This window comes from Salmo trutta, chromosome 1 (assembly GCF_901001165.1).
Source record: "Salmo trutta chromosome 1, fSalTru1.1, whole genome shotgun sequence".
In the NCBI taxonomy this organism is placed as follows: domain Eukaryota; kingdom Metazoa; phylum Chordata; class Actinopteri; order Salmoniformes; family Salmonidae; genus Salmo; species Salmo trutta.
In genome coordinates, this window is record NC_042957.1 from 40,800,350 (window position 1) to 40,827,136 (window position 26,787).

The 26,787-nt window shown below is 40.9% G+C and overlaps 1 protein-coding gene across 2 annotated transcripts in view; it reads right to left on the reverse strand.

The window, feature by feature from the left end:
* Positions 1-430: 430 nt before the first annotated feature.
* Positions 431-26,787, reverse strand: part of LOC115195902 (ectonucleotide pyrophosphatase/phosphodiesterase family member 1) — a 75,881-nt gene continuing 49,524 nt past the window's right edge. For both annotated transcript variants that reach the window (XM_029756249.1, XM_029756254.1), the window contains exons 16-25: positions 23,500-23,569; positions 17,223-17,310; positions 16,580-16,764; positions 16,304-16,343; positions 16,057-16,211; positions 14,185-14,320; positions 13,871-13,945; positions 2,561-2,693; positions 2,235-2,379; positions 431-1,639 (exon numbers count right to left, since the gene is read on the reverse strand). In XM_029756249.1, coding sequence (XP_029612109.1) covers positions 1,487-1,639; positions 2,235-2,379; positions 2,561-2,693; positions 13,871-13,945; positions 14,185-14,320; positions 16,057-16,211; positions 16,304-16,343; positions 16,580-16,764; positions 17,223-17,310; positions 23,500-23,569 — 1,180 coding nt within the window. In that variant the 3' untranslated portion in view covers positions 431-1,486. The remainder of the gene's footprint in view (positions 1,640-2,234; positions 2,380-2,560; positions 2,694-13,870; positions 13,946-14,184; positions 14,321-16,056; positions 16,212-16,303; positions 16,344-16,579; positions 16,765-17,222; positions 17,311-23,499; positions 23,570-26,787) is intronic.

Genomic DNA, 26,787 nt, shown 5'->3' on the forward strand with positions numbered 1-26,787 from the left:
CTGCCCATTCTTTGTAGGGAACTGTGTACCACTGTCAGTATAGCTGTCATTACCGGCAGATGTGTGAGAAATTCAATCTTGGTTGCCACTTAATTGGACAATAATGGAGGTGTTTTAGGTTAACCCATGTCACAGTGCCCTTGACCTGTCAGGTGCTTGTTGTGGATTAATTAGTAGACACACTTCCGAAAAAGTGGCTGACATCTTCCAATTCTGAATGTCAGTAGAAGACCAACTAACAGTAAGAGATTTTCCCTGTGACAGTGTTGCCTCCAAATGGAATGTTCGTTAACAACATTGGATTTTATGTACTGGATCTAGATGTTTTATTATGTATGTATTTTTTTTGTCATGCTTATTTTGGTAATACTTTCAGTTTCTGTCATGACAAAGCACATGCATACTGTACAAGCACATACAAACACACTAGTCCTATCAATAATTTAATCCCAGTTGCCGACATCAAACTTCACAACCTTACATTTACAGTTACAGAGCAATAAAAAACATCAATATTAACTAAAACTATAATCAAGTCAAACATACAATGACAACATTTGGCAAATGCGAGCATAAACATTTTCTGTTATTTGTTCTTGTAGACCAAACACTTTTTTCTTTTCACTAAATTCTCATTTTGGCGTAAATGCCATGTCTTTCAGCCAACTCCCCAAATCACACCTCAAGAGTAAAAAATAATGGCAGTGTTTCAGTCCTGCAAATGGCCGATACTAACGTTTCCATTCCAGAATGTCTGAGATTTCCTGAAAATGTCCCAGCTACTGTAATCACTTTGTCATATAAAATCCTATGGCATGAAAATGTGTTTAAGACTGTTCCCCTCTCTTTTCCCTGGGATGAAGAAGTTTCTGGGAGGTATCATTTCATATTTTTAAATGTAAGGTTGTCTAACTACACAAATACTTTTTGAGATCAATTGACACTAACCAAAGAGTTTATCAAATTGAACAACTCCTGTTTAATTTATGTTTTTACAAAAAGTAAAAGTTTGAGGAAAAACAAAACAAATGAATAAATATAAGCCATTGCAAATAGTGCTTTTGGATAGAACTTTCTTTAAAAAAAACATACTCGTATGGATACATACACATATGGTGTTTGGGATTCAGCAGAGCAGTACATGGATGTAATGATGACTTTTTGGTACAGTGTTCTGGTAAAGTCCAAACTGACAAAGGTCCATTATATTAGACTCATAACATGGCTTCTTTCTTTTTCCACACAAAGTCTTTATGTATGTCTAATGTTGCTGGTTTGAAGTTTGAGAGATTGAAGGCCAAATTACTTTCAGGCGGTTTCTGACTTAAACAGAGCTCTTTACTCCTTTTTATGCACTTAAACATAAGGATTACACCTTTTTGTTTCATGGGATCCAGAACTACACGTTTAGCCTAAAATGTTTTACCTTCATATTTGTGTAATAAGGCCCAATAAGAAAATAGTACCAAACCCTCCTGACATAATCTTAGAAAGTCTGTAAAAATGTCTTGAGCTGTAGTGTTTCCTCTACTGATATCCTGTCGTGGTAGAAGCTGAGTCCAGTAAGGAGCTCTACATCTCGGACCCGGGCAGCGTGGAACTGGGCCCACTCCTGAACCCACTGTAAGTCTGAGCCATTCTGAGGAGACAGGGAGACGAGGGCTTAATCACTGTAACAATATTCATAGATTATAAGCATCTTTGCAAACATTACCTCCAGAACTAGGTCAAATACACATATACTTTCAAATACCTTAACATAATTGAGGTGCACTTGATTAAGTTCAGAATTTGCACTTCTGGGATTATTTCATGGGTTGCATTGTACAGGACAAACTAAATCCAGTGGTATTTAAAAGTATTTAAAAGTATTTAACATTTGCAACCGTTGTGAAATGGCTAGCTAGTTAGCGGGGCGCACTAGTAGCATTTCAATCGATGAGTCATTCGCTCCGAGACCGTGAAGTAGCCGTTTCCCTTGCTCTGCAAGGACCGCTGCTTTTTTGGCGCTATAGGTAACAATGTTTCATGGTAGGCAGTTGTCAATGTGTTCAGAGGGTCCCTGGTTCAAGCCCAGGTTGGGGCGAGGAGAGGGACGGAAGCAACACTGTTAAACATACAGCCTCAATTTGACCCGGTTCTGATCACATTAGATTTCCTCAAAAGGATTACAGGTGACCCTATAGGAAACAATAAGATGACAGCTAGACAGACGGACAGCCGATGTGACTCACAGCACAGATCTCAGTGTGGTCAGGTCTATGGGGGAGGATGAAGGATGTGGTCTCCAGACGACCCTGGCAGTCAGCAGGGGAGAAGGACGAGTTCCCACAGCTGGTCAGGATCACATAGAAGTGAGTGGGGAAAGGAGCCTCGTGTCTGCAGGAGAGAGAGAGATACGATTAGAGAGGCGAATAGGCCATGGTCAATACTGTGTTATAGCATTGTATCCCCTGCTAAATGAGTTAAATGTCAATCTGAAATAAATAAATGTAATAGATTACAACTGAGAATCAAAACCCCACGCCCACAAAGAAACTCATGGTTGATGACCACTTACAGTGTGCTAACTGTGGGAGCATCAAAGTGTCCATCGTAGTGCTGGTCAAAGATAGGTCCACTGACAACATTGACCCCATTCAGCTGCTGGGAATATTTCACCAGGAGGACATCATGGAAGTACATCCAAACATCTGAAAATATATTATCATATTTGTGACGGCATTACAAGTCATATCTGACTGTCTAAGTAACTCAGTAATGTATTCAGGAACTATATTCACAAAATGTCTTAGAGTAGGAGTGCTGATCTAGAATAGGTTTTCTGTTTCAGATCATAATGAATGTGAATAAATGGACAGGGGGGATCAGCACTCCAACTCAAACGCTACAGGTTAGCATTTTACGTTGTTCTGGAGGCAGCTCTGCAGAGTGGTCACTAGAGCCACAAAGTCATAAATTCTAACCCCACTGCTAACCCTAATCTTAAAATAAGACCAAAAAGCACATTTTTGTTTTCATGAATTTTTACAATAGCCAATTTTGACTTTGCAGCGGGCCTATCTCAGGGGAAATCACTCAGTTTTGCCTCCAGACAAAATACTTTTTACAATAAAAGTTAATCTGCATACAATCCCAGATGTGTCGACTTCCCCCATCTGCCACCAGAGCGCAGTGTCTGTAAAGTTATCAACAGAGTGCCTCTTCTTGGGAGGCCAATTTATGGGGGAAATAAAGGTAATCATATATCATACTTCATAAACCACCTTTAATGATGGATTGATTTCTCAGTGTCCATGGGCATCAACAAAAGTGACAACACATCCAACACTCTCACTTTGATCACCATGGAACCCAGAGGGTGGCATCATATTAAACAATCCTAACCACTAACATGTGATTTAAACCAAATGGCACACGATCCCCTACATGATGCACTACTTTTGACCAGAGCCCTATGGAAGCGGATCAAAAGTAATGCACACCACAGCCTGTGGTAATCTCAATTTCACATTTCCTCTATTAAGCAACACATTGACAATTTATGATTAACTAACCACAAGTTGTTACAGGAATGTAATGTCAAAACAACTCAGGCACTCACTTCGGCATTCCATGCCAAGCACAGAGTACAAAAAGGAGTGGGATTTTGAACATAACCATCTCCCTTACATTACAATAGCATAGCAAGAACGTACTGTTGTCGAGCCAGTTACACAGCATGGTAATTGAAGAATACAACACTAAAGAGAGTTTAGGGAATGGGCTGGGTTTTTATCGTGACCTCTATCTGGTAAATAGTGTTGAAGCACCCTACTGCACTACCGTCCCCTTAACACAATGTAACAGAGATCCTATGTCTACTGAATCAATGTAACAGAGATCCTATGTCTACTGAATCAATGTTACAGAGATCCTATGTCTACTGAATCAATGTTACAGAGATCCTATGTCTACTGAATCAATGTTACAGAGATCCTATGTCTACTGAATCAATGTTACAGAGATCCTATGTCTACTGAATCAATGTAACAGAGATCCTATGTCTACTGAATCAATGGCTCACTATGACCACGGTCAGATTACAATCATAATTCACTGGGAAGTGTTTACGTAGAGACCAGTCTGAGAACTCAATTGGGCTAGAAATAAGCCTCAAACACTGATCCTAAATCTACGGCTTGTAAGATTTAAAATGTTCACTAGGGAGTCAGAAGATTCAGCAGATTCCTGCTATTAAACTAGAACCTTAGGGTGTAGTAAATATTGTAGGATGTCACAGGAAATGTATACTTTGTGATTAGAACAGGCCCTAGAATGTTCATGTTTTGAGTGAAAATTCATACTTAAATTGGCCGAGGTTAATTCAAAATAGAATCGAACAGTGCTGCAGGCCGAGAATGTTACATGCTTTAAGAGTAAGCCTAATAGAAACGAGGTGGCAGCCTTGGATGATTGCTCCTATACATTTATTAGTTATTCACTGTTTTAAGTGTTTAAGAATTTTATGAAGTGTTTGATTTAGGAATCTGATATAGAATAGATTACTTTGATCTAGACATTTTGGTACATTTGAGGGTAAATTATTTCTTTCCTTGATACCCTTGTGCACCTTGACTCAGGGTCCTTGTTGACTATTTTGTATACAAAGGCCACAGACAAGAACGGTATCCTACTGTAAATGCCTCTAGTACGCATCCCACATTTCTGAAGAAGGGATTACCGTACACACAATTTCTAAGACTGAAGTGCCTTTGTACTGGTAAAACAGACTTTTAAAATGAGGCTATGAAAATGTATAGACCGTTTGATGCACACTCATACCAGTAGAGAACGTACCATTGATGAGACCTCATCCAGAAGGGATACAAGTAAAAAAATAAAAACTTTAATGTGTCTGCACCTTTACATGGCTCATGGCTGATCCTGCATACCAAAAAAATATATATATATATTCACTCTACAGGGCCAGGAATGTCAAGGACTTCATTGTTTGGGCTGACACTCATGTTCCCCCGAAAATAAATTATGGAAGACTGGACGAGGTGACTGGATTCTACCCCTGCCGTATTTGTGCGGCATGTAGGGATTCCTGTGAAGAAGAGAGCGTATTCAGCAGCTCTGCCACTGGCAAACAATACACTATCAAACAGTTTGTCACATGCAGCTCTTCTAACGTCATATACCTTACTCTTGTCCAAAACCAGTAGACAGATAAGAGCACGTATTACAGAACACAAGAGTGCTGTAAGGAGAAATGACTCCAAATCCCCTATTGCACATCATTTCTCTGAGACCGGTCACCCCATCTCCTCCATGTCCTTCTGTGCTATACAGAAGATACAACTTTCACGTAGGGGTGGTCATCTTTTTCAGACTAAATGCAGGTGGATATTCTGTTTAAAAACTACCCACCCATCAGGCACGAACGAAGAATTGTTATTGATGGGTTTTCTGTAACTGGTATATTGCCTCTTATTTGTGTTCGATACCCCATCTAGTGGTATCTCTAGCTCCCTACAATCCTGTTTTATTTATTCTGAGGAAATGTTCACATGGTATATGTAAAAGCAAAAATTGATGATTTCTCTGTCCGCATCATAGCCCATATGAAAACCTTTTTATAACGGATTAATCACCGTCATACCTTATAGGGTTCAGAGTTTCCTAGTTAGGTTAACATAAGGGAAAACTCCAGGCCCCAAGAGGTAAAAATTTCCCCACCGCTCTGGGACCTATGGTGCCACCAGTCTGCTTGCAGTTGACAGTTATTGTCAGGTATGTGAATGATCAGGGCTTTATTCAGGAATGTTTGAGCTACTTTGATGTGTCATGTGGGCGACATGCGCAGTCTGTGTTTGACTTTATGAATTTTGAGAATTTAATCGAGAAACTCGATGTCCAAACCTACGATGGCGCAGCGTTAATGGAATGTATCTGCTATTTGTATTTACAGGCATGTCCCCTCCTATTCTATGATTAAGCGGTGATGACCACTCCACTATCATTTTCAACTCTCTCCTGACATGAACTGAAGCCACGTCTCATGTGCCGGCTCATCCACTGGCACATTTAATGTTTCCTCTCCAAGCACTGTGTGTACCCCTATCAATTTTCTCTCATTACTGTACGTAGAGTCAAATCACACACACAAAGATTTTACTTGGACTAACTCATTCTTAGATCTTTTGTCTGTGTAGTGTGTTGTGTTATTGTTTTTTGTCAAATCCTGTCCTGCACTGGTCAAGCCTCAACACTTCAACTCACGCCTCATACCCTCATTCAATCACTGCTGTGATCCCTTTCCAACACTGTAAGTAGCCTTCTCATTCCCATTCCCCATGATATTGTACTATAAATGTCTTTATTAAATGCTTTAGGTTAAAATAAAATTGTCTTTGAAACACACTTTGTGGTCTCCGTGTGTTCCGCGCCTATACCGTGGGTCTCCCATCCTCCTCAATTTGTCAAGTCACCAGCCTCCACGGATTCAGTTGTACAATTGACTAGGTATCCCACCTTACCCTGTTCCTTTCTTGTTTTTAATCTGCGAGAGAAGCGCTACACCTGGTGGTGAGAGGCTGTACGACACAGAATGAGTTGCATTATGGGTGCTGTACGTTACGCCATGACACGTCACCATTTAATGTACAGCGTCAGAGGGGTCCGGTTTTTTTTCAACTTTTCTCCAATACTAATCGGGCTATTACCATGTCAATCAACGCTTGAATAGAAACGTAGTTTACACGGCAGATTTTGATGCCAACACAGACGCTACAGTCTAATTAGTTTAAATTGCAGTCTCGTTTGAATGCGATTGCTAAAGCAACTTGAATTGTCCTAATGGTCCTCTCTATGTTTTCATTTTTACTGGTCAAGGCACAACTTAGCGAATAAAACCTTTTGGTTGTACTCAAATCTCTGACACTAGCACCTCTATTTCAGTCTCTAAAAAGTTATAATTTTTGTTCTGGTTGCGCCATTGTATTTCATGGTATGGCATTGTATATTCCCCACGGGCTTTCAAGGGAAGATTTTGACCATATATGGCTAATTAGAGGCATTTTGAAATGCAAATAGCCGAGGTCTTGCACGAGCACTGAGACCAATTGGTATTTCTCAATCTCCTAACGGTGTGCGTAAAAAAAAGAAGATGTACGCTCGTAGATTGTTTGATAAACCACACCTTTTCTATGTGTATGTAACGGCTGTCGTCGGAAGAAAACCAAGATGCAGCGGAGGTTGTGTGTTCATCTTGATATTTAATTCAAAAAACAAGAGAACACTACAAAAATGAACAAAACACTCGATAGCAACGACAGCAAACAGTCCTGTCTGGTCCCAACTGAACAAAACAGAAAACAATCCCCCACAAAACCCAAAGGAAAAACCTGCTCCTTATGTGTGACTCCCAATCAACAACAACGAACTTCAGCTGTGCCTGACTGGGAGCCACACACGGCCCAAAACAAAGAAATACAAAAAACCTAGAAAAAGAACATAGAACGCCCACCCAATGTAACACCCTGGCCTAACCAAAATAAAGAACAAAAAAACCCTCTCTATGGCCAGGGTGTTACAGTGTACCAACATTCCAAATTCCACTCATAAGTAGTATTTTAGAATAGTTTCTATGCAATATTGATAAATGAGGCCTCAAGTACGTGTGCCGACGATTTACACTGATCATGGCCTGAAGCCGAAATGTTTGGTTTTTTTTTTCACCCTTTCATTATGCACTAGGATTTTTTGGGCACCATGATGTTTTAATAAACATCTTTATTTTGCATTCAAGTCTCAGCTTTGGATTTATTCCTGTTTTCAACAGCATGAAGGTCACCATCGGTTCCATTGGCTTTCCCTCCATAAATGGCCGAAAGTAACACATGTGGAGAGTGCACAGGAGAAAACAGACAACTTCTATAACACCCTAAATCACATCATTGCAGTTTACTTCCCAAAACAGGTGGTTAGGATGCATGCACAGAAGAGGATACTGATGGTAGGAGCTATAAAAGGACAGGCTAACTGTAATGGCATGAATAGAAAAGTACCAAACACGTTTGACTCCGTTCCATAATTCCATTCCAGCCATTACAATGAGCCCATCCTCCTATAGCTCCTCCCACAAGCCTCCACTGATGCACAGGATAAGGAGTGGCTTTCACTTAGACTCAAAGAGCTGATTAAAAACCAGACAGAAAGCCTTCAGTGAAAAAGACTTGCCTTCACAGCACACTGAGGAACAAAACCCAGAGAGATCAAAGCAGCAAGATCAACATTCTACCACTCCAAAATCCCCCCAAAAAACTAAAGGGAGATTCCAGCCACATGGTACTTTTAAATGAAATCCCTGACCAGCACTAAAAAGACAATCTCCATCGGGTTCAACCCAGACAACCATTCTGTCATTGCCAATGCTATGAATGACACGTTTTTGTCGGTCACCACATCATTATCACCACTAAACCTGTCAAACCTACCTGCATTCTTGCCAGCTATGCCACACCCTACTGTTGAACAATAGGAAATGCACAGGAGACTACTCTCCGTTCCAACCAGAAAAGCCCCAGGTCTAGATTCATCAAGGAAATTTGTAGTTGAAATATCCATCCCCCTGACAGTCATCTTCAACACCTCCCTGTGTGAAGGAGTAGTTCCACATCAATGAAAAGAGGCAATAGTGGACCCCATGCCGAAGAGTAATCTACTGAGCCTTGACCAGCTACGGCCCCTCTCACTCACGCCTCTTCTGGCAAAAATGTGTGAAGGTTTTGTTGCTGAATGGGCAACACAGGATACCCAAAAGAACATCTCCAACCAACAGTTTGGCTGCCTCAAGGGATGCTCAACCACCCAGTGCCTTGTAAGCATGGCAGACTAGCTGTACAGAACAGCACACACCAGAGGCACTTCCAGCACATGGGTCCTGACAGACTAAAACAAGGTCTTTGATCTTGTGGATCACACCATTGCAATTATCTGTCAGACCAGAGATCATGCATTGCATTCCGTCCGTAGCCAAGTAACAAAATACCATGAGACTCTATCCTGGGCCCAAGAACTCTCCTATGGCCTCCCCCAGGGCACACCACTTGGTCCAAATGTATTCGTGGCTCACGTCAATGGTGCATCAGATGATACGGTATCCAACTCCTGGGCCTTTGTGGATGACCTGAACCTCATCGAATCAAGACACATACAGTTGAAGTCGGAATTTTACATACACTTAGGTTGGAGCCATTAAAACTCGTTTTTTCAACCACTCCACAAATTTCTTGTTAACAAACTATAGTTTGGCAAGTCTACTTTGTGCATGACAAGTAATTTTTCCAACAATTGTTTACAGACAGATTATTTCACTTATAATTCACTGTATCACAATTCCAGTGGGTCAGAAGTTTACATACACTAAGTTGACTGTGCCTTTAAACAGCATGGAAAATTACAGAAAATGATGTCATGGCTTTAGAAGCTTCTAATAGGCTAATTGATATCATTTGAGTCAATTGGAGGTGTACCTGTGGATGTATTTCAAGGCCTACCTTTAAACTCTTTTCTTGACACCATGGGAAAATCAAAAGAAATCAGCCAAGTCTGGTAAATCCTTGGGAGCAATTTCCGAACACCTGAAGGTACGACGTTCATCTATACAAACAGTACGCAAGCAAATCAATCCCAGAACAACAGCAAAGGACCTTGTGAAGATGCTGGAGGAAACAGCTACAAAAGTATCTATATCCACTGTAAAACGAGTCCTATATCAACATAACCTGAAAAGCCGCTCAGCAAGGAAGAAGCCACTGCTCCAAAACCGCCATAAAAAAGCCAGACTACGGTTTGCAACTGCAAATGGGGACAAAGATCGTACTTTTTGGAGAAATGTCCTCTGGTCTGATGAAACAAAAATAGAACAGTTTGGCTATAAACGTTTGGAGGAAAAAGGGGGAGACTTGCAAGCCGAAGAACACCATCCCAACCTTGAAGCACAGGGTGGCAGCATCATGTTGTGGGGGTGCTTTGCTGCAGGAGGGACTGGTGCACTTCACAAAATAGATGTAATCATGAGGAAGGAAAATGATGTGGATATATTGAAGCAACATCTCAAGACATCAGTCAGGAAGTTAAAGCTTGGTCGCAAATGGGTCTTCCAAATGGACAATGACCCCAAGCATACTTCCAAAGTTATGGAAAAATGGCTTAAGGACAACAAAATCAAGGTATTGGAGTGGCCATCACAAAGACCTGACCTCAATCCTATAGAACATTTGTGGGCAGAACTGAAAAAGTGTGTGCGAGCAAGGAGGCTTGTGGAAGGCTACCCTAAACATTTGACCCAAGTTAAACAATTTAAAGGCAATGCTACCAAATACTAATTGAGTGTATGTAAACTTCTGACCCACTGGAAATGTGATGAAAGAAATAACTAAGCTGAAATAAATCATTCTACTATTATTCTGACATTTCACATTCTTAAAATAAAGTGGTGATCCTAACTGACCTAAAACAGGGATTTTCTTTACTACGATTAAATGTCAGGAATTGTGAAAAACTGAGTTTAAATGTACAGTCGTGGCCAAAAGTTTTGAGAATGACACAAATATTAATTTCCAAAGTTTGCTGCTTCAGTGTCTTTAGATATTTTTGTCAGATGTTACTATGGAATACTTAAGTATAATTACAAGAATTTCATAAGTGTCAAAGGCTTTTATTGACAATTACATGAAGTTGATGCAAAGAGTCAATATTTGCAGTGTTGACCCTTCTTTTTCAAGACCTCAGCAATCCGCCCTGGCATGCTGTCAATTCACTTCTGGCCCACATCCTGACTGATGGCAGCCCATTCTTGCATAATCAAACCTTAGAGTTTGTCAGAAGTTGTGGGTTTTTGTTTGTCCACCCGCCTCTTGAGGCTGGACCACAAGTTCTCAATGGGATTAAGGTCTGGGGAGTTTCCTGGCCATGGACCCAAAATATCAATGTTTTGTTCCCTGAGCCACTTAGTTATCACTTTTGCCTTATGGCAAGGTTCTCCATCATGCTGGAAAAGTCATTGTTCGTCACCAAACTGTTTCTGGATGGTTGGGAGAAGTTGCTCTCGGAGGATGTGTTGGTACCATTCTTTATTCATGGCTGTGTTCTTAGGCAAAACTGTGAGTGAGCCCACTCCCTTGGCTGAGAAGCAACCCCACACATGAATGGTCTCAGGATGCTTTACTGTTGGCATGACGCAGGACTGATGGGAGCGCTCACCTTGTCTTCTCCGGACAAGCTTTTTTCCGGATGCCCCAAACAATCGTAAAGGGAATTCATCAGAGAAAATGACTTTACCCCAATCCTCAGCAGTCCAATCCCTGTACCTTTTGCAGAATATCAGTCTGACCCTGATGTTTTTCTTGGAGAGAAGTGGCTTCTTTGCTGCCCTTTTTGACACCAGGGCATCCTCCAAAAGTCTTCGCCTCACTGTGTGTGCAGATGCACTCACACCTGCCTGCTGCCATTCCTGAGCAAGCTCTGTACTGGTGGTGCCCCGATCCCGCAGCTGAATCAACTTTAGGAGACGGTCCTGGCACTTGCTGGACTTTCTTGGGCGCCCTGAAACCTTCTTCACAACAATTGAACCGATCTCCTTGAAGTTGTTGATGATCCGATAAATGGTTGATTTAGGTGCAATCTTACTGGCAGCAATATCTTTGCCTGTGAAGCCCTTTTTGTGCAAAGCAATGATGACGGCACGTGTTTCCTTGCAGGTAACCATGATTGACAGAGGAAGAACCATGATTCCAAGCACCACCCTCCTTTTGAAGCTTCCAGTATGTAATTCGAACTCAATCAGCATGACAGAGTGATCTCCAGCCTTGTCCTCGTCAACACTCACACCTGTGTTAACGAGAGAATCACTGACATGACGTCAGCTGGTCCTTTTGTGGCAGGGCTGAAATGCAGTAGAAATGTTTTTTTGGGGATTCAGTTCATTTGCATGGCAAAGAGGGACTTTGCAATTAATTGCAATTCATCTGATCACTCTTCATAACATTCTGGAGTATATGCAAATTGCCAACATACAAACTGAGGCAGCAGACTTTGTGAAATGAATATGTGTCATTCTCAAAACGTTTGGCCACGACTGTATTTGGCTAAGGTGTATGTAAACTTCCAACTTCAACTGTATGCTACAATTCAGCTTATAGCTGCAAATGTGTTCAATTTAAAATAAACCTTAAATATAGTACAAAACCATTAGTCCAGTGAGAAAAACATCTGCCAGTAGGCGTATACATACTAGAGGTCGACCGATTATGATTCCACAATGCCGATACCGATTATTGGAGGACCCAAAAAAAGCCGATACCGATTAGTCGGACGATTTTATTTATATTTGTAATAATGACAATTACAACAATACTGAATTAACACTTTTATTTTAACGTAATATAATACAAAAATAAAAATCAATTTAGTCTCAAATAAATAATGAAACATGTTCAATTTGGTTTAAATAATGCAAAAACAGTGTTGAGGAGAAAGTCAAAAAGTGCAATATGTGCCATGTAAAAAAGCTAACATTTAAGTTCCTTGCTCAGAACATTTGAAAGCTGGTGGTTCCTTTTAACATGAGTCTTCAATATTCCCAGTAAAGAAGTTTTAGGTTGTAGTTATTATAGGACTATTTCTCTCAATACCATTTGTATTTCATATACCTTTGACTATTGGATCTTCTTATAGGCACTATAGTATTGCCAGCCTAATCTCTGGAGTTGATAGGCTTCAAGTCATGAACAGCGCTGTCAAGCAAGCATTGCGAAGAGCTGCTGGCAAACCCAGGAAAGTGCTGTTTGAATGAATGCTTACGAGCCTACCACCGCTCAGTCAGACTTAATTATAATAAACACACAGAAATATGAGCCTTTGCTCATTAATATGGTCAAATCCGGAAACTCTCATTTTTAAAACAAAACGTTTATTCTTTCAGTGAAATACGGAACCGTTCCGTATTTTATCGAACGGGTGGCATCCATAAGTCTAAATATTGCTGTTACATTGCACAACCTTGTTATGTCATAATTATGTCAAATTCTGGTCAATTAATTACGGTCTTTGTTAGGAGGAAATGGTCTTCACACAGTTCGCAACGAGGCAGGCGGCCCAAACTGCTGCATATGACCTGATTCTGCTTGCACAGAACGCAAGAGAAGTGACACAATTTCCCTAGTTAATATTGCCTGCTAACATGAATTTCTTTTAGCTAAATATGCAGGTTTAAAAATATATACTTGTGTATTGATTTTAAGAAAGTCATTGATGTTTATGGTTAGGTACACATTGGTGCAATGACAGTGCTATTTTCGCGAATGCGCTTGTTAAATCATCACCCATTTGGCGAAGTAGGCTGTGATTCGATGATAAATTAACAGGCACTGCATTGATTATTTGCTATGCAGGACAAGCTAGTTAAACTAGTAATATCATCAACCATGTGTAGTTATCTAGTAATTATGTTAAGATTTTTTATAAGATAAGTTTAATGCTAGCTAGCAACTTACCTTGGCTCCTTGCTGCACTCGGGTAACAGGTGGTCAGCCTGCCACGCAGTCTCCTCGTGGAGTGGAGTGCCATGTAATCGGCCATAATCGGCGTCCAAAAATGCAGATTACCGATTGTTATGAAAACTTGAAATCGGCCAACCTCTAATACATACATCATGCAAAGAGACACTGTCCTGATGGCTGGTCCTAAACCCCTTCTGTGGAAAGTTATTTCCTGAAGCTTCATCTCCATAAGAAAACAAGAATACCCTATTGAGTGTTTGAGCTATTGCATAGCACTGGAGACTTTTCTGTCTCTTTGCCAGCTAGCCTGACCTGCTCACCTTTAAAGGCAGGATACATGGGCACCATGTTGCTGGTAAGTAATGACTCTGCCTCTGTTCCATTGGCACCCAGATCTGCATATAGAAACATTAACATAAAATCTAACTTAAATAAACGCAGACACTTTAAAAACTTCAATTGATTTTAATTATCAACTGGTCTTTAAACATTTTATGAGACATTCCTGATCAAGCATTGGCAGCTGCTGCACAGCTGGCTATGCATGTACACTAATGTGGTACAGGCATTTAGCAAAGGGTGTGGGGGAGGTGATAGGGGTGTAACAAACAAAAAAACGTCCTTATGTACTTACTGGGTGGATGCAGCAGGCCGTAGGTCAGGGCAGGGTTATCTCTGTATCTGACACAGTTCTGACTAGAGAGCGGTGCCACACGGACGTCTGTACGGACACAGGCCTCTGCTACTGGACTCAGTGGCTGGACATTGCTCTGATAGGAGACGGGGAGAGAGAGACATAGAAAGAGGTTGTGTTAGAGCCACTTTTTCTGCTTAATGATTCCAGTTCTTGAGATCATGTACAAGTTGTGTGGACTTGGTTTCTTTCGTCACCTCCTTTTTGCCCTATACAAGGTGTCGAAAGTATGTTGCATGTTGACTCCAATGCTTCTCCCAGTTGTGTCATGTTGGCTAGATGTCCTTTGGGTTGTGGACCATTCTTGATACACACGGGAAAAGGTTGAGCGTGAAAAACCCAGTAGCGTTGCAGTTCTTGACACAAACCAGTGCGCCTGGCACCTAATACCATACCCATTTTAAAAGGCACCTAAATATTTTGTCTTGCTCATCTGCCATCTGAATGGCACAGCTACAAAATCCATGTCTATGGTCTCAAGTCTTAATCTTTCTTTAACCTGTCCCTTCCCCTTCATCTACACTGATTGAAGTGGATTTAACAAGTGACATTAATAAGCTTTCATAGCTTTCACCTACTCAGTCTGTGCCATGGAACGAGCAGGTGTTCTTAAAACCTCTAAAAGTACTAAGATAACATATTGAATTGTTTTAGGATGGTCATACAATGGATCATTTAGCTATTTGATTTAGAAGTTTAAGAACCTTTTAGGTATCAAAACAATACCTATATCCCTATATTTAATAATACATTCATAAATGCCAAAAAAGACAGTCAAAATAAATCCTAAAGAATAAGGTTTTGAAGTGTCTGTCCTATATCTTCCATCCGTTTGTCTACCTTCAGAAGAGTCCTGTGACATTTGTGGGGGTTGTAGAGCAAAACGGAGGACACCATCGTGTTTGTAAGAGTCTCCCATTTTCATAGAGTAGGCTTAACAGTTTGTAGATCATTCGGACGCTACAGACGTTTTCTTGAGAAGACCGATTTTCAGGATGTCTCATGGTCTGATAAACACCTCTGTAGCTCGGCCATCTTCCACCACAGATGTGGAAGGCCGACATAGGCAGATGCAGTGGATTGAGACATAGCCCATGCAAAAATCTCTCTAGCTTAAACTGATTGATTGTGATGGAGATTGTTTTTATTATGCTACTTATGGTGCGTCAATAGACTTAAGGATTCATGTTTTATATACTCAGTGTATGATAGTGTTTTTCTGCTTGCTTAGTTAAAAAAAAACATACATCATGTAGTTGTTTCCTTCCTTTTACTAGCTTTTAGACAGAAAGTAAATGGAATAAAAGGAGGACGTTGCGAAAGCCTGAGATAGTTAAAGGAAAATATATACTATAGAGAGACGTCCTCTCTCCGTTAAAATCAGCTCTCTTAGTACTGATTTATGGTGAGGTTCTCACCACATAATGAGTAACACAAGATGCTGTGAAAGCCAGCACGAGTGGAGAAGATCTACAGCCAGCTAGCAGGGTCTGGGCGGCAGCTCAGCACTTCACACCAACACTTCATACACAGCTTTACAACCTCTTTCATGTCCTAGCCAAAACACTAACAAGAGAGCAGCAAATACAGCCAATGCATCTCCAACACCACACGCTATCTATCTTTAGACATAAAAGAAAGTGTAATGGTTCAGAGATGGTTCAGAACTACGCTCGCATGATGGGAAACATTTGTTAAGATGATGAAGACTTGCATTAGCTCCCCGGAGCTAATACCTTGGGTTTAGTTTAGCAGGCTAACACACACCTTGGTATGAACTCCGGTCGCTCACACAAGAAGAAAACGACTCACCAGTGGGTTAATTGTATAGGCGACCCATAAGGGCATGAGAATATCTTTGCTGTAACCGTTGACGTAGTTGGCGTGGTGAAGGACGCAGTAGTCTGCATTCTCCTGGAGAACTTGAGGGATTCCATATGGTAGGTGAAGAGCCTTGGCTCCGGAATCTGAGGGAGGGGAGGGCTTGATTAAAAATGAAATCTATGACAAAATAGATCCATGATTATGCTATTAAAAATAGACATCAGTGTGTACTCACTGGAATTAGCCTTGATGAGTTGCCTGTTCATAGTCTTCTCCTGAAACAGGCATTTTCAGCATGTTAGTGGGTCTCCTGTGTTTCAATTAGTCAACTTCTGTCCTAATGAGTGCTGCTGGGTTATCAATCATACAAAGTGAGGATAAATATGACTAATACTGAGGATTTGGAGCATTAATGACAGGACAGACCCTCTGACCCCTCCCATCCCAGCCCTGCTCCATTAGGGAGGATGTGAGTTTGATTGCCACCCCCGACTGTACTCCCTGGTCGTACCTCTGCTTTGGTGCGGGCACTGCAGCTGCAGCCCAGATTGTCAGAGGGGGCAGGGCCACTCGCCTCACAGGTGGAGTCAGAGGAGAGCTCATCTGGGTACACAGGGAGGTGGGGAGGGTTCTTCAGCAGGTGGTTCAGACTACCGTGGGTCCCGTTGTTAGGAGCAGGGGGAATGTCCAACAAATCTGACAGGCAGAGAGAGAAAGAGGGAGAAAAAAGAGATTAGACTTGAAAAGGTATTTTCTCTAACTTAGTTAGCTAACTGTACATAACAGCTGTGTGTCTTGCAGAGGGCAGGTGTAGTGTTGGGACTATGGACTATGCACTCGTACCTGCTGAACTGGTACATCCTCTTTGAAACTTATCACAATGTTGAGAAATAAAAAAAAGTGGACTCCAAGTTCTGTATAAAAGTGGTTGAAATTACATCATAATGAGTGTAAAACCAGATTGGCTGCTGGAATGGTTTAACTTTAGAAAAGCAAACCTTTCTTATCCTGGTTACCAGTATGTTTAGATATTGTTCTACTCCGTTGGCAAGAGAGCAGAAACAGACTGGCACCCAGGCTAATCTTTTCTAGTTATGCAACAGGACATTGCCCCCTGCTCCCATGTTAAATGATCCATTGACTAACAGGCTTACCACACAGGAGGTTGTAGACTTCAATGTTTTCAAAAGGTGCAACGTTAGTCTTGTATTTCAGCCCTGGTCCATAACCGATGAAAATGGTCTAAAAAAATACAAAATGAATGCACTTTCACAAGAATAATTTACACATGCTATTCATAACAGTGGAGTAAACATGTATATAGCGAAAAAAAAAAACAAACGCTGAACCAAAGAACCACAATTTAACCTTTTGCATGTGCTACATTTTTATTTCCGCCTAAATAATTTATGAGATAGCCATAAACAATAACTGGTAATGTTACATAGTTTTACAAAGTCTGAAACTCACCAATCTGGATTTAAAAAATAATAAATTGCCGAGGACACAAGCTCAAGTAAATAGTCCAAATATTATGAAAATAAGATTTTTTTCCCTATTCAACAAAAGTGGGGCAATAGGGCTTGAATTTCCTTAAAAGTCTTTCTAAATATAGTAAAAATCTAATTATAAACAAGTAACTAAGATTTCACATTGCTTATAATAAATATGGTCATACTTAGTGACAGTGCAATATTGGACTATTTAATGTAACTGACAGCGAATTTTGTCCTAAACATCCACTGAGGAGCGCAGAGACGCCATTGAAATGTGTTCAGACTTGTTACACCTTCAGCTTTATGTACAGTGATTTCGTCTGTCGGTGACCAGGACAAAATGGTCTTCTTTCAATTCTATGTGAGCGCAAAATTGCAAGATTATGTTATAATACTGTAATTGCATCAAATTGTTGTTTTATGAAACATAATAAGGCGTTGTTAGAACACTCATATGTGTGTGTTCTACTGAACGTGGGCCTCTGGAAGATTTAACACTGACAGTGGATTTACGATGGATTGGTGATTAGTGTCTGTGTGCCTGACTACACAATGAGGACAGCATTTACAGCAGATACTGTTTGCTGTGAATTATTAGTAACATTGTGACCCATTCCATACATCTGTTGTTTGTCATGTAGACTGAAAGGGGTGTGTCTTTGCTATGAAAGGCCATGGTATCTTTTTTCGTTGGGCTCTCAACGAATGAAGCAACAAGTTTCTTTATGTTTGCAAATGTATATAAAAAAACATTTACTAAGTCGTTTTTGAAGCACATTTGGCAGCGATTACAGCCTTCAGTCTATACTAAATATATTTACAAGTCACCAAATAATTGATTAAAATATAGTGGACCATTGCAAAACAGTAACTTCAACAACACTGTCTGGGCTAGCACCATGGTTTAGACGGAGGAGAGCTAGCTTCCGTCCTCCTCTGGCTACATTGACTTCGATACAAAACCTAGGAGGCTCAAAGGCTTCACCCCCTTCTATAGACATACATGGTAATTATAACCACTTCCGGAGGACATCCTCCAACCAATCAAAGCTTTTGCAATATGAACTGACATGTTTTCCATCCAATCATAGAATTAGGATCAGAGAACGAACTAATGTGTTGTGTTGGGATTGTGCCACAGAGCATTATGGGGGTTCTATGTGTTGAGAAGCTTGGTGACATTGCTGGACAGAGATTAAGAGTGAAGAGTGACAGTTTAGCATTTTGGGGATATTATTATTCTTTATTTTTGTGTCCAGTTAGTGCAATTATTTAAATGTTTATTTAACTAGGCAAGTCAGTTAAGAACAAATTCTAATTTACAAATGTGTCTTGCTAACTTCAGTAGCTACCTAGCTATCAGTGCAAGTGTGAGAGTTTTCTCCGCCAGAGTCGCCAATGCTGCCGAAAATGTTGCAGACTTTTTGTTCAAAAAAAAAGTTAATTCTCTGGAGTGTACGGACAATTTGCGAATTAAAAGTGAGGGTCGACCTCTGCCTGAGATCAGTTTCATGAAGGATGAAAAGGTGAGGGCATTCATTAACAACTGGTATCAAAAGTATAGCTGGTTAACAGGGAGCCTTTCATCAAGCCGCCTGTATTGCTGGCCTTGCCTGCTTTTTGGATAGTCTGCGCCTTGGTCGAAAGGTGGGTACAGTGACCTGAAAGGTGGGTACAGTGACCTGAAGAACATCGATCGTTAAGCAAACGGCAGAACAAAAGAAGGGAGCATATAAATGCCCACATCCGATTCAAGCTTCTGGGAAAAAGCTGCATCAATTATGATGAAGGTCTGCTGGTTTAAACTGCGCAACACAAGAAAGTAAGAAGAAGCAGCGATATTTTGAAGCGGCTTATCAATGCCACTGCGTTTTTGGGCATGCAAGAACTTGCTTTTAGAGGACACGACGAGGGGGAAAGTTCCGCCAACAAGGGCAATTACAATCAGCTTGCAGAGGTAGATGCACGTTACGATGCCTTACTGGATATCATAAGGTGAATGCACCAATTTGTAAGTCGCTCTGGATAAGAGCGTCTGCTAAATGACGTAAATGTAAATGTACTTGCTGAACATATTGAACTTTTGATTGTCTTTTATAGGATGTCGAAAAAATAATTCCGAATGATTTGATAGCTACAATCGCACCATCCATTAAAAATTAGATTAAAGAGAGAAGTTGACGCAGCGCATTTTTTCGCATGCGCTCAAGTAGGCTTTCCACTTTCCTCCGGTATTTATTTTGCGAAGATAACACAATCACTCCGGACAGACACAAGCAAATACTCATGACAAATGTTGCATCAGCCTAGGCTACACCTAAACATTAGAAATCTGACATGCTGTATGGGATGAAAACAATACTATTTTTCAGTCTGATCAACTGTTGGTTACTAATAAGAGCAGCTGCATACAGCCTATGCACCCTGTCCGTCTGGTCAGGGCAACTAATTGGTAACGTTATGTACTTAGTCAATTTGTGTGTCAGGAGAAAATGTGAATGTGATCAAATGTTGATTATATTCTAAATTGGGCTAGCTAGTGTAACAGTGTAGGTTCCGTCCCTCTCTTCGCCCCAACCTGGGCTCGAACCAGGGACCCTTCGCACACATCAACAACTGACACCCACGAAGCATCGTTACCCATCGCGCCACAAAAGCCGCGGCCCTTGCCACGCCCTACTTCAAGTCTCAGAGCCAGTGACGTCACTGATTGAAATGCTATTAGCGCCGCACAACCGCTAACTAACTAGCCATTTCACATCGGTTACACTAGGCTGCCTATACATTTTCAATCCAAAATGATTAACTGGAATTAATCAATCAACATAATAGTGGTGACAGATGTGAGTTAATATTTTATAAGGCTTACAGTTGTATAGGCCTGCATGATGCAAACATGCATAAAGCAAGCTCAGCCCTGTGAGTTCTATTGTCTATCAGTTGTTGTCTCTGTGTCAGAGTAGAGGAAATCTCCCCTCTTAATCTAGTCTAAATATAATGAATATGAACAAATATAAAGGTAGCTGCAGTTTGAATGGGTTCATCCCCCCCAGTGCCAGGAGTTCTTTTAAACCATGTGACCTGATTAGGAAAAACCGGTCCCATCATAGCCCATATAAAACCTTTTTACAATTGATGAATCACTGTCGTACCTTATAGGGTCCAGAGTTTTCCTAGTTAGGTTAACATAAGGAAAAAACTCCAGGCCCCAGGGGGTAAAAATTTCCCCACCACTCTGGGACCTATGGTGCCACCAGTCTGCTTGCAGTTGACAGTCATTGTCAGGTATGTGAATGATCAGGGCTTTATTCAGGAATGTTTTTGGGGCTACTTTGAGGTGTCAAGTGGGTGAGATGCGCTGTCTGTGTTTGACTTTATGAATTTTGAGATGTCGGAGTTTAACTTCATAGAGAAACTCGTGCCCAAACCTCGATGGCACAGCTGTAATGGAATGTAGTGCTAAATGTATTCCTATTCCCTGATTATGAGGTCATGACCATTCCATTCCCCTTTGAGCTCAAGAAGAGCTTAATGACTTGTAGAAGATCTGCAAAGAGGAGTGGGACCAAAATCCCTCCTGAGAAGTGTGCAAACCTGGTGGCCAACTACAAGAAACGTCTGACCTCTGTGATTGCCAACAAGGGTTTTGCCACCAAGTACTAAGTCATGTTTTGCAGAGGGGTCAAATACTTATTTCCCTCATTAAAATGCAAATCAATTTATAACAGTTTTGACATGCGTTGTTCTGGATTTTTTTGTCGTTATTCTTTCTCTCACTGTTCAAATAAACCTACCATTATAATTATAGACTGATCATTTCTTTGTGGGCAAACGTACAAAATCAGCAGGGGATCAAATACTTTTTTCCCCTCACTGTACAGTTGAAGTCCGAAGTTTACATACACCTTAGCCAAATACATTTAAACTCAGTTTTCACAATTCCTGACATTTAATCCTAGTAAAAAGTCCCTGTCTTAGGTCAGTTAGGTTCACCACTTTATTTTAAGAATGTGAAATGTCAGAATAATAGTAGAGAATTATTTATTTCTTTCATCACATTCCCAGCGGGTCAGAAGTTTACATACTCAATTTGTATTTGGTAGCATTGCCTTTAACTTGGGTCAAACGTTTTGGGTAGCCTTCCATAATAAGTTGGGTGAATTTTGGCCCATTCCTCCTGACAGAGCTGGTGTAACCGATTCTGGTTTGTAGGCCTCATTGCTCGCACATGCTTTTTCAGTTCTGCCCACAAGTTTTCTATAGGTTTGATGTCAGGGATTTGTGATGGCCACTCCAATACCTTGACTTTGTTGTCCTTAATCCATTTTGCCACAACTTTGGAAGACCCATTTGCTAACGAGCTTTAACTTCCTGACTGATGTCTTGAGATGTTGCTTGAATATATCCACATAACTTTCTTTCCTCATGATGCCATCTATTTTGTGAAGTGCACCAGTCCCTCCTGCAGCAAAGCACAGCAACATGATGCTGCCACTCCCGTGCTTCACGGTTGGGATGGTGTTCTTCGGCTTGCAAGCCTCCCCCTTTTTCCTCCAAACCTAACGATGGTCTTTATGGCCAAACTGTTCTATTTTTTTCAGACCAGAGGACATTTCTCCAAAAAGTACCATCTTTGTCCCCATGTGCTGTTGCAAACCATAGTCTGGCTTTTTTATGGCGGTTTTCTTCTTCCTTGCTGAGCGGCCTTTCAGGTTATGTCGATATACTCGTTTTACTATGGCTATAGATACTTTGTACCTGTTTCTTCCAGCATCTTCACAAGGTCCTTTGCTGTTGTTCTGGGACAGAACGCGTCTCCTTCCTGAGTGGTATGACGGATGCATCCTCCCATGGTGTTTATACTTGTGTACTATTGTTTGTACAGATGAACGTGGTACCTTCAGGCGTTTGGAACCAGACTTGTGAAGGTCTACAATATTTTTTCTGAAGTCTTTGCTGATTTCTTTAGATTTTCCCACAATGTCAAGGAAAGAGTCACTAAGTGTGAAGGTAGGCCTTGAAATACATCCACAGGTACACCTCCAATTGACTCAAATTATGTCAATTAGCCTATCAGAAGCTTCTAAAGCCATGACATAATTTTCTGGAATTTTCCAAGCTGTTTAAAGCCAAGGTCAACTTAGTGTATGTAAACTTCTGACCCACGAATTGTGATACAGTGAATTATAAGTGAAATAATCTGTCTGTAAACAATTGTTGGAAAAATGACTTGTGTCGCACAAAGTAGATGTCCTAACCGACTTGCCAAGACTATAGTTTGTTAACAAGACATTTGTGGAGTGGTTGAAAAATGAGTTTTAATGACTCCAACCTAAGTGTATGTAAACTTCTGACTTCTGACTTCAACTGTATGTATCCCCCTGGGTTCAGCAACAATAGCTGGGACCAGGCTCCTCAGTAGTAGCCTGGTCCCAGATCTGTTTGGAACATTTGGCATGATAATGACCATAGAAGTTGGCAAGACAGCACAAATATATATGGGACCAGGCTAGGCTACCTCTGTAGTACTTTCATCATAGAACCTTGACACGTCCAAATAAAAATTGCGTGGATCGTGTTGTGTAGCTAAGCTCCTTGTGCTCCCTTAAAGTTGAATGTGAATTCACCATAGTAGCATAGCTGTTTTATAGTTAGAGACAGGATTTTATGATGGGTTTACCTGGGTGTGTACATGGCTAAGTGTCCATACTGCAATGCAGTGTTAATTAATCCTGGTCCTGGGGATCCAAAGGGGCACAGATTTCTGTTTTTGCCATAGCACTACACAGCTGATTCAAATGAGCAACTCATCAGCAAGCTTTGCCGATTTAAACCAGGTGTGTATACTAAGGCAAAAACGCTAAGTTTTCAATTCACTGCTGTAATTTCACACTGTATCAGCTGACATACATGCATCCTTCTCCCCTGCCCTGACCTGCATGTTTTTGAAGACATTATCCGAGCCGTGGAATCCACCACTGCAGTACTTGATTTCTTTAGGCTGGCTGTGGAGGAAGAGATGAAAAACCATTATTCAATTCATAGAAAGGACATACACCTCCACAGAGTTATACATGGAGTGTAAAAAACATTAGGAACACCTTCCTAATATTGAGTTGCACCCCCTCTTTTGCCCTCAGAACAGCCTCAATTCGGCAGGTAGCCTAGTGGTTAGAGCATTAGGTCAGTAATGAAAGGTTGCTAGATCGAATCCCCGAGCTGACAAGGTAAAAATCTGTCGTTCTGCCCCTGAACAAGGCCGTTAACCCACTGTTCCTAGGCTGTCATTGTAAATAAGAATTTGTTCTTAACCGACTTGCCTAGTTAAATAAAAGGTTAAATAAAAAAAAAATATATAATAAATCATCGGGGCATGGACTCTACAAGGTGTTGAAAGCGTTCCACAGGGATGCTGGACCATGTTGACTCCAATGCTTCCCACAGTTGTGTCAAGTTGGCTGGATGTCCTTTGGGTGGTGGACCATTCCTGATACACCCAGTAAACTTGAGTGTGAAAAACCCAGTAGCGTTGCAGTTCTTGACACACTCAAACCAGTGCGCCTGGCACCTACTACCATACACCGTTCAAAGGCACTTAAATATTTTGTCTTGCCCATTCACCCTCTGAATAGCACACATACACAATCCATGTCTCAAGAGTCTCGAGGCTTAAAAATCCTTCTTTAACCCGTCTCCTCCCCTTCATCTAAACCGATTGAATGGATTTAACAAGTGACATCAATAAGGGATCATAAAAAATATATATTTAACCTTTATTTAAGTCAATTAAGAACAAATTCTTATTTACAATGGCGGCCTACCAAAAGGCCTCCTGCGGGGATGGGACTGGGATTAAAAATAAATTAAATAAAAATATAGGGGGAAAAAAAACATCACGACGAGACAACACTACATAAAGAGAGACCTAAGACGACAACATAGCATGGCAGCAACACATGACAACAACATGGTAGCAAGAATCATAGTTTTCACCTGGTCAGTCTACAGTCTACAGCTTGCGAAAGTATTCACCCCCTTGGCATTTTTCCTATTTTGTTGCCTTACAACCTCATTTGATTTACATAACATGCCTACCACTTTGAAGATGCAAAATAGTTTTTATTGTGAAACTAACAAGAAATAAGACAAAAGAAACCCAGAAAACTTGAGCGTGCATAACTATTCACCCCCCCAAAGTCAATACTTTGTAGAGCCACCTTCTGCAGCAATTACATCTGCAAGTCCCTTGGGGTATGTCTCTATAAGCTTGGCACATCTAGCCACTGGGATTTTTGCCCATTCTTCAAGGAAAAACTGCTCCAGCTCCTTCAAGTTGGATGGGTTCCGCATGTACAGCAATCTAAGTCATACCACAGATACTCAATTGGCTTGAGGTCTGGGCTTTGACTAGGCCATTCCAAGACATTTAAATGTTTCCCCTTAAACCACTCGAGTGTTGCTTTAGCAGTATGCTTAGGGTCATTGTCCTGCTGGAAGGTGAACCTCCATCTCAGTCTCAAATCTCTGGAAGACTGAAACAGGTTTCCCTCAAGAATTTCCCTGTATTTAGCACCATCCATCATTCCTTCAATTCTGACCAGTTTCCCAGTCCCTGCCGTTGAAAAACATCCCCACAACATGATGCTGCCACCACCTTGCGTCACTGTGGGGATGAGGTTCTCGGGGTAATGAGAGGTGTTGGGTTTGCGCCAGACATAGCGTTTTCCTTGATGGCCAAAAAGCTAAATTTTAGTCTCATCTGACCAGAGTACCTTCTTCCATATGTTTGTGGAGTCTCCCACATGCCTTTTGGTGAACACCAAACATGTTTGCTTATTTTTTTCTTTAAGCAATGGCTTTTTTTCCTGGCCACTCTTCCGTAAATCCCAGCTCTGTGGAGTGTACGGCTTAAAGTGGTCCTATGGACAGATACTCCAATCTCCGCTGTGGAGCTTTGCAGTTCCTTCAGGGTTATCTTTGGTCTCTTTGTTGCCTCTCTGATTAATGCCCTCCGTGCCTGGTCCTTGCGTTTTGGTGGGCGGCCCCCTCTTTTGTTATGGTGCCATATTCTTTCCATTTTTTAATAATGGATTTAAATGGTACTACTTGGGATGTTCAAAGTTTCAGATATTTTTTTATAACCCAAACTTGATCTGTACTTCTCCACAACTTTGTCCCTGACCTATTTGGAGAGCTCCTTTGTCTTCATGGTGCCGCTTGCTTGGTGTTGCCCCTTGCTTAGTGGTGTTGCAGACTCTGGGGCCTTTCAGAACAGTTGTGTAAATATATACACTGAGATCATGTGACACTTAAAGTCCACCTGTGTGCAATCTAACTAATTCTGTGACTTCTGAAGGTAATTGGTTGCACCAGATCTTATTTAGGGGCTTCATAGCAAAGGGGGTGAATACATATGCACGCACCACTTTTCCATTTTGTATTTTTTTTAATAAGTAATTTTTTTCATTTCACTTCACCAACTTGGACTATTTTGTGTACCGGTATGTCCATTACATGAAATCCAAATAAAAATCTATTTAAATTACAGGTTGTAATGCAACAAAATAGGAAAAACTCCAAGGGGGATGAATACTTTTGCAAGGCACTGTATGTCATGGAAAGAGCAGGTGTTCTGTACACTCAGTGTACATCTGCCATACAGTGTGTATACAACACTCAAATTGAGGGATTATCAATTGGACAACTGTATAAACTAACCAAACTAAAATAGCCTCTCACATCCTCAGTTGTGGCAACCTGATCAACAGGAAAAAGCTTTCCGTTCCCATTTCAGAAATCCCTAAATACTGCCCAAACATTGGCAAAAAACAAATCATGTGTCCATGGCAACCACTTTGCCCACATCTAATTTCTGGTATGTTAATAAGCATTCTGTTAAGATAAGATAAGCTATCACTTATAATTTGTGGCAGCTGTTGAAAATTTCAGGGGTCATTGTTTCCAAGTCATCTTGTAGAATATTGTCTCTTTGCAACAGACAGTTGAACCTAACAAGAATGAAATATAAAGTGGGATGATATTTTGCAAGTACCTGTAACTACTTTCAAAGTGCATGTAGGGTAAAGTGCATGTTGGCACAACGTTTAAAGTGAAGGACACAAGTAGTTCTAATCAGTACTGATTAAATTGAGCCGTGATGAGTAGGCTAACTCAAGTAACTTTGAAAGGGTACTTATTTACTTAGGTTAGTGAACAGTAACAG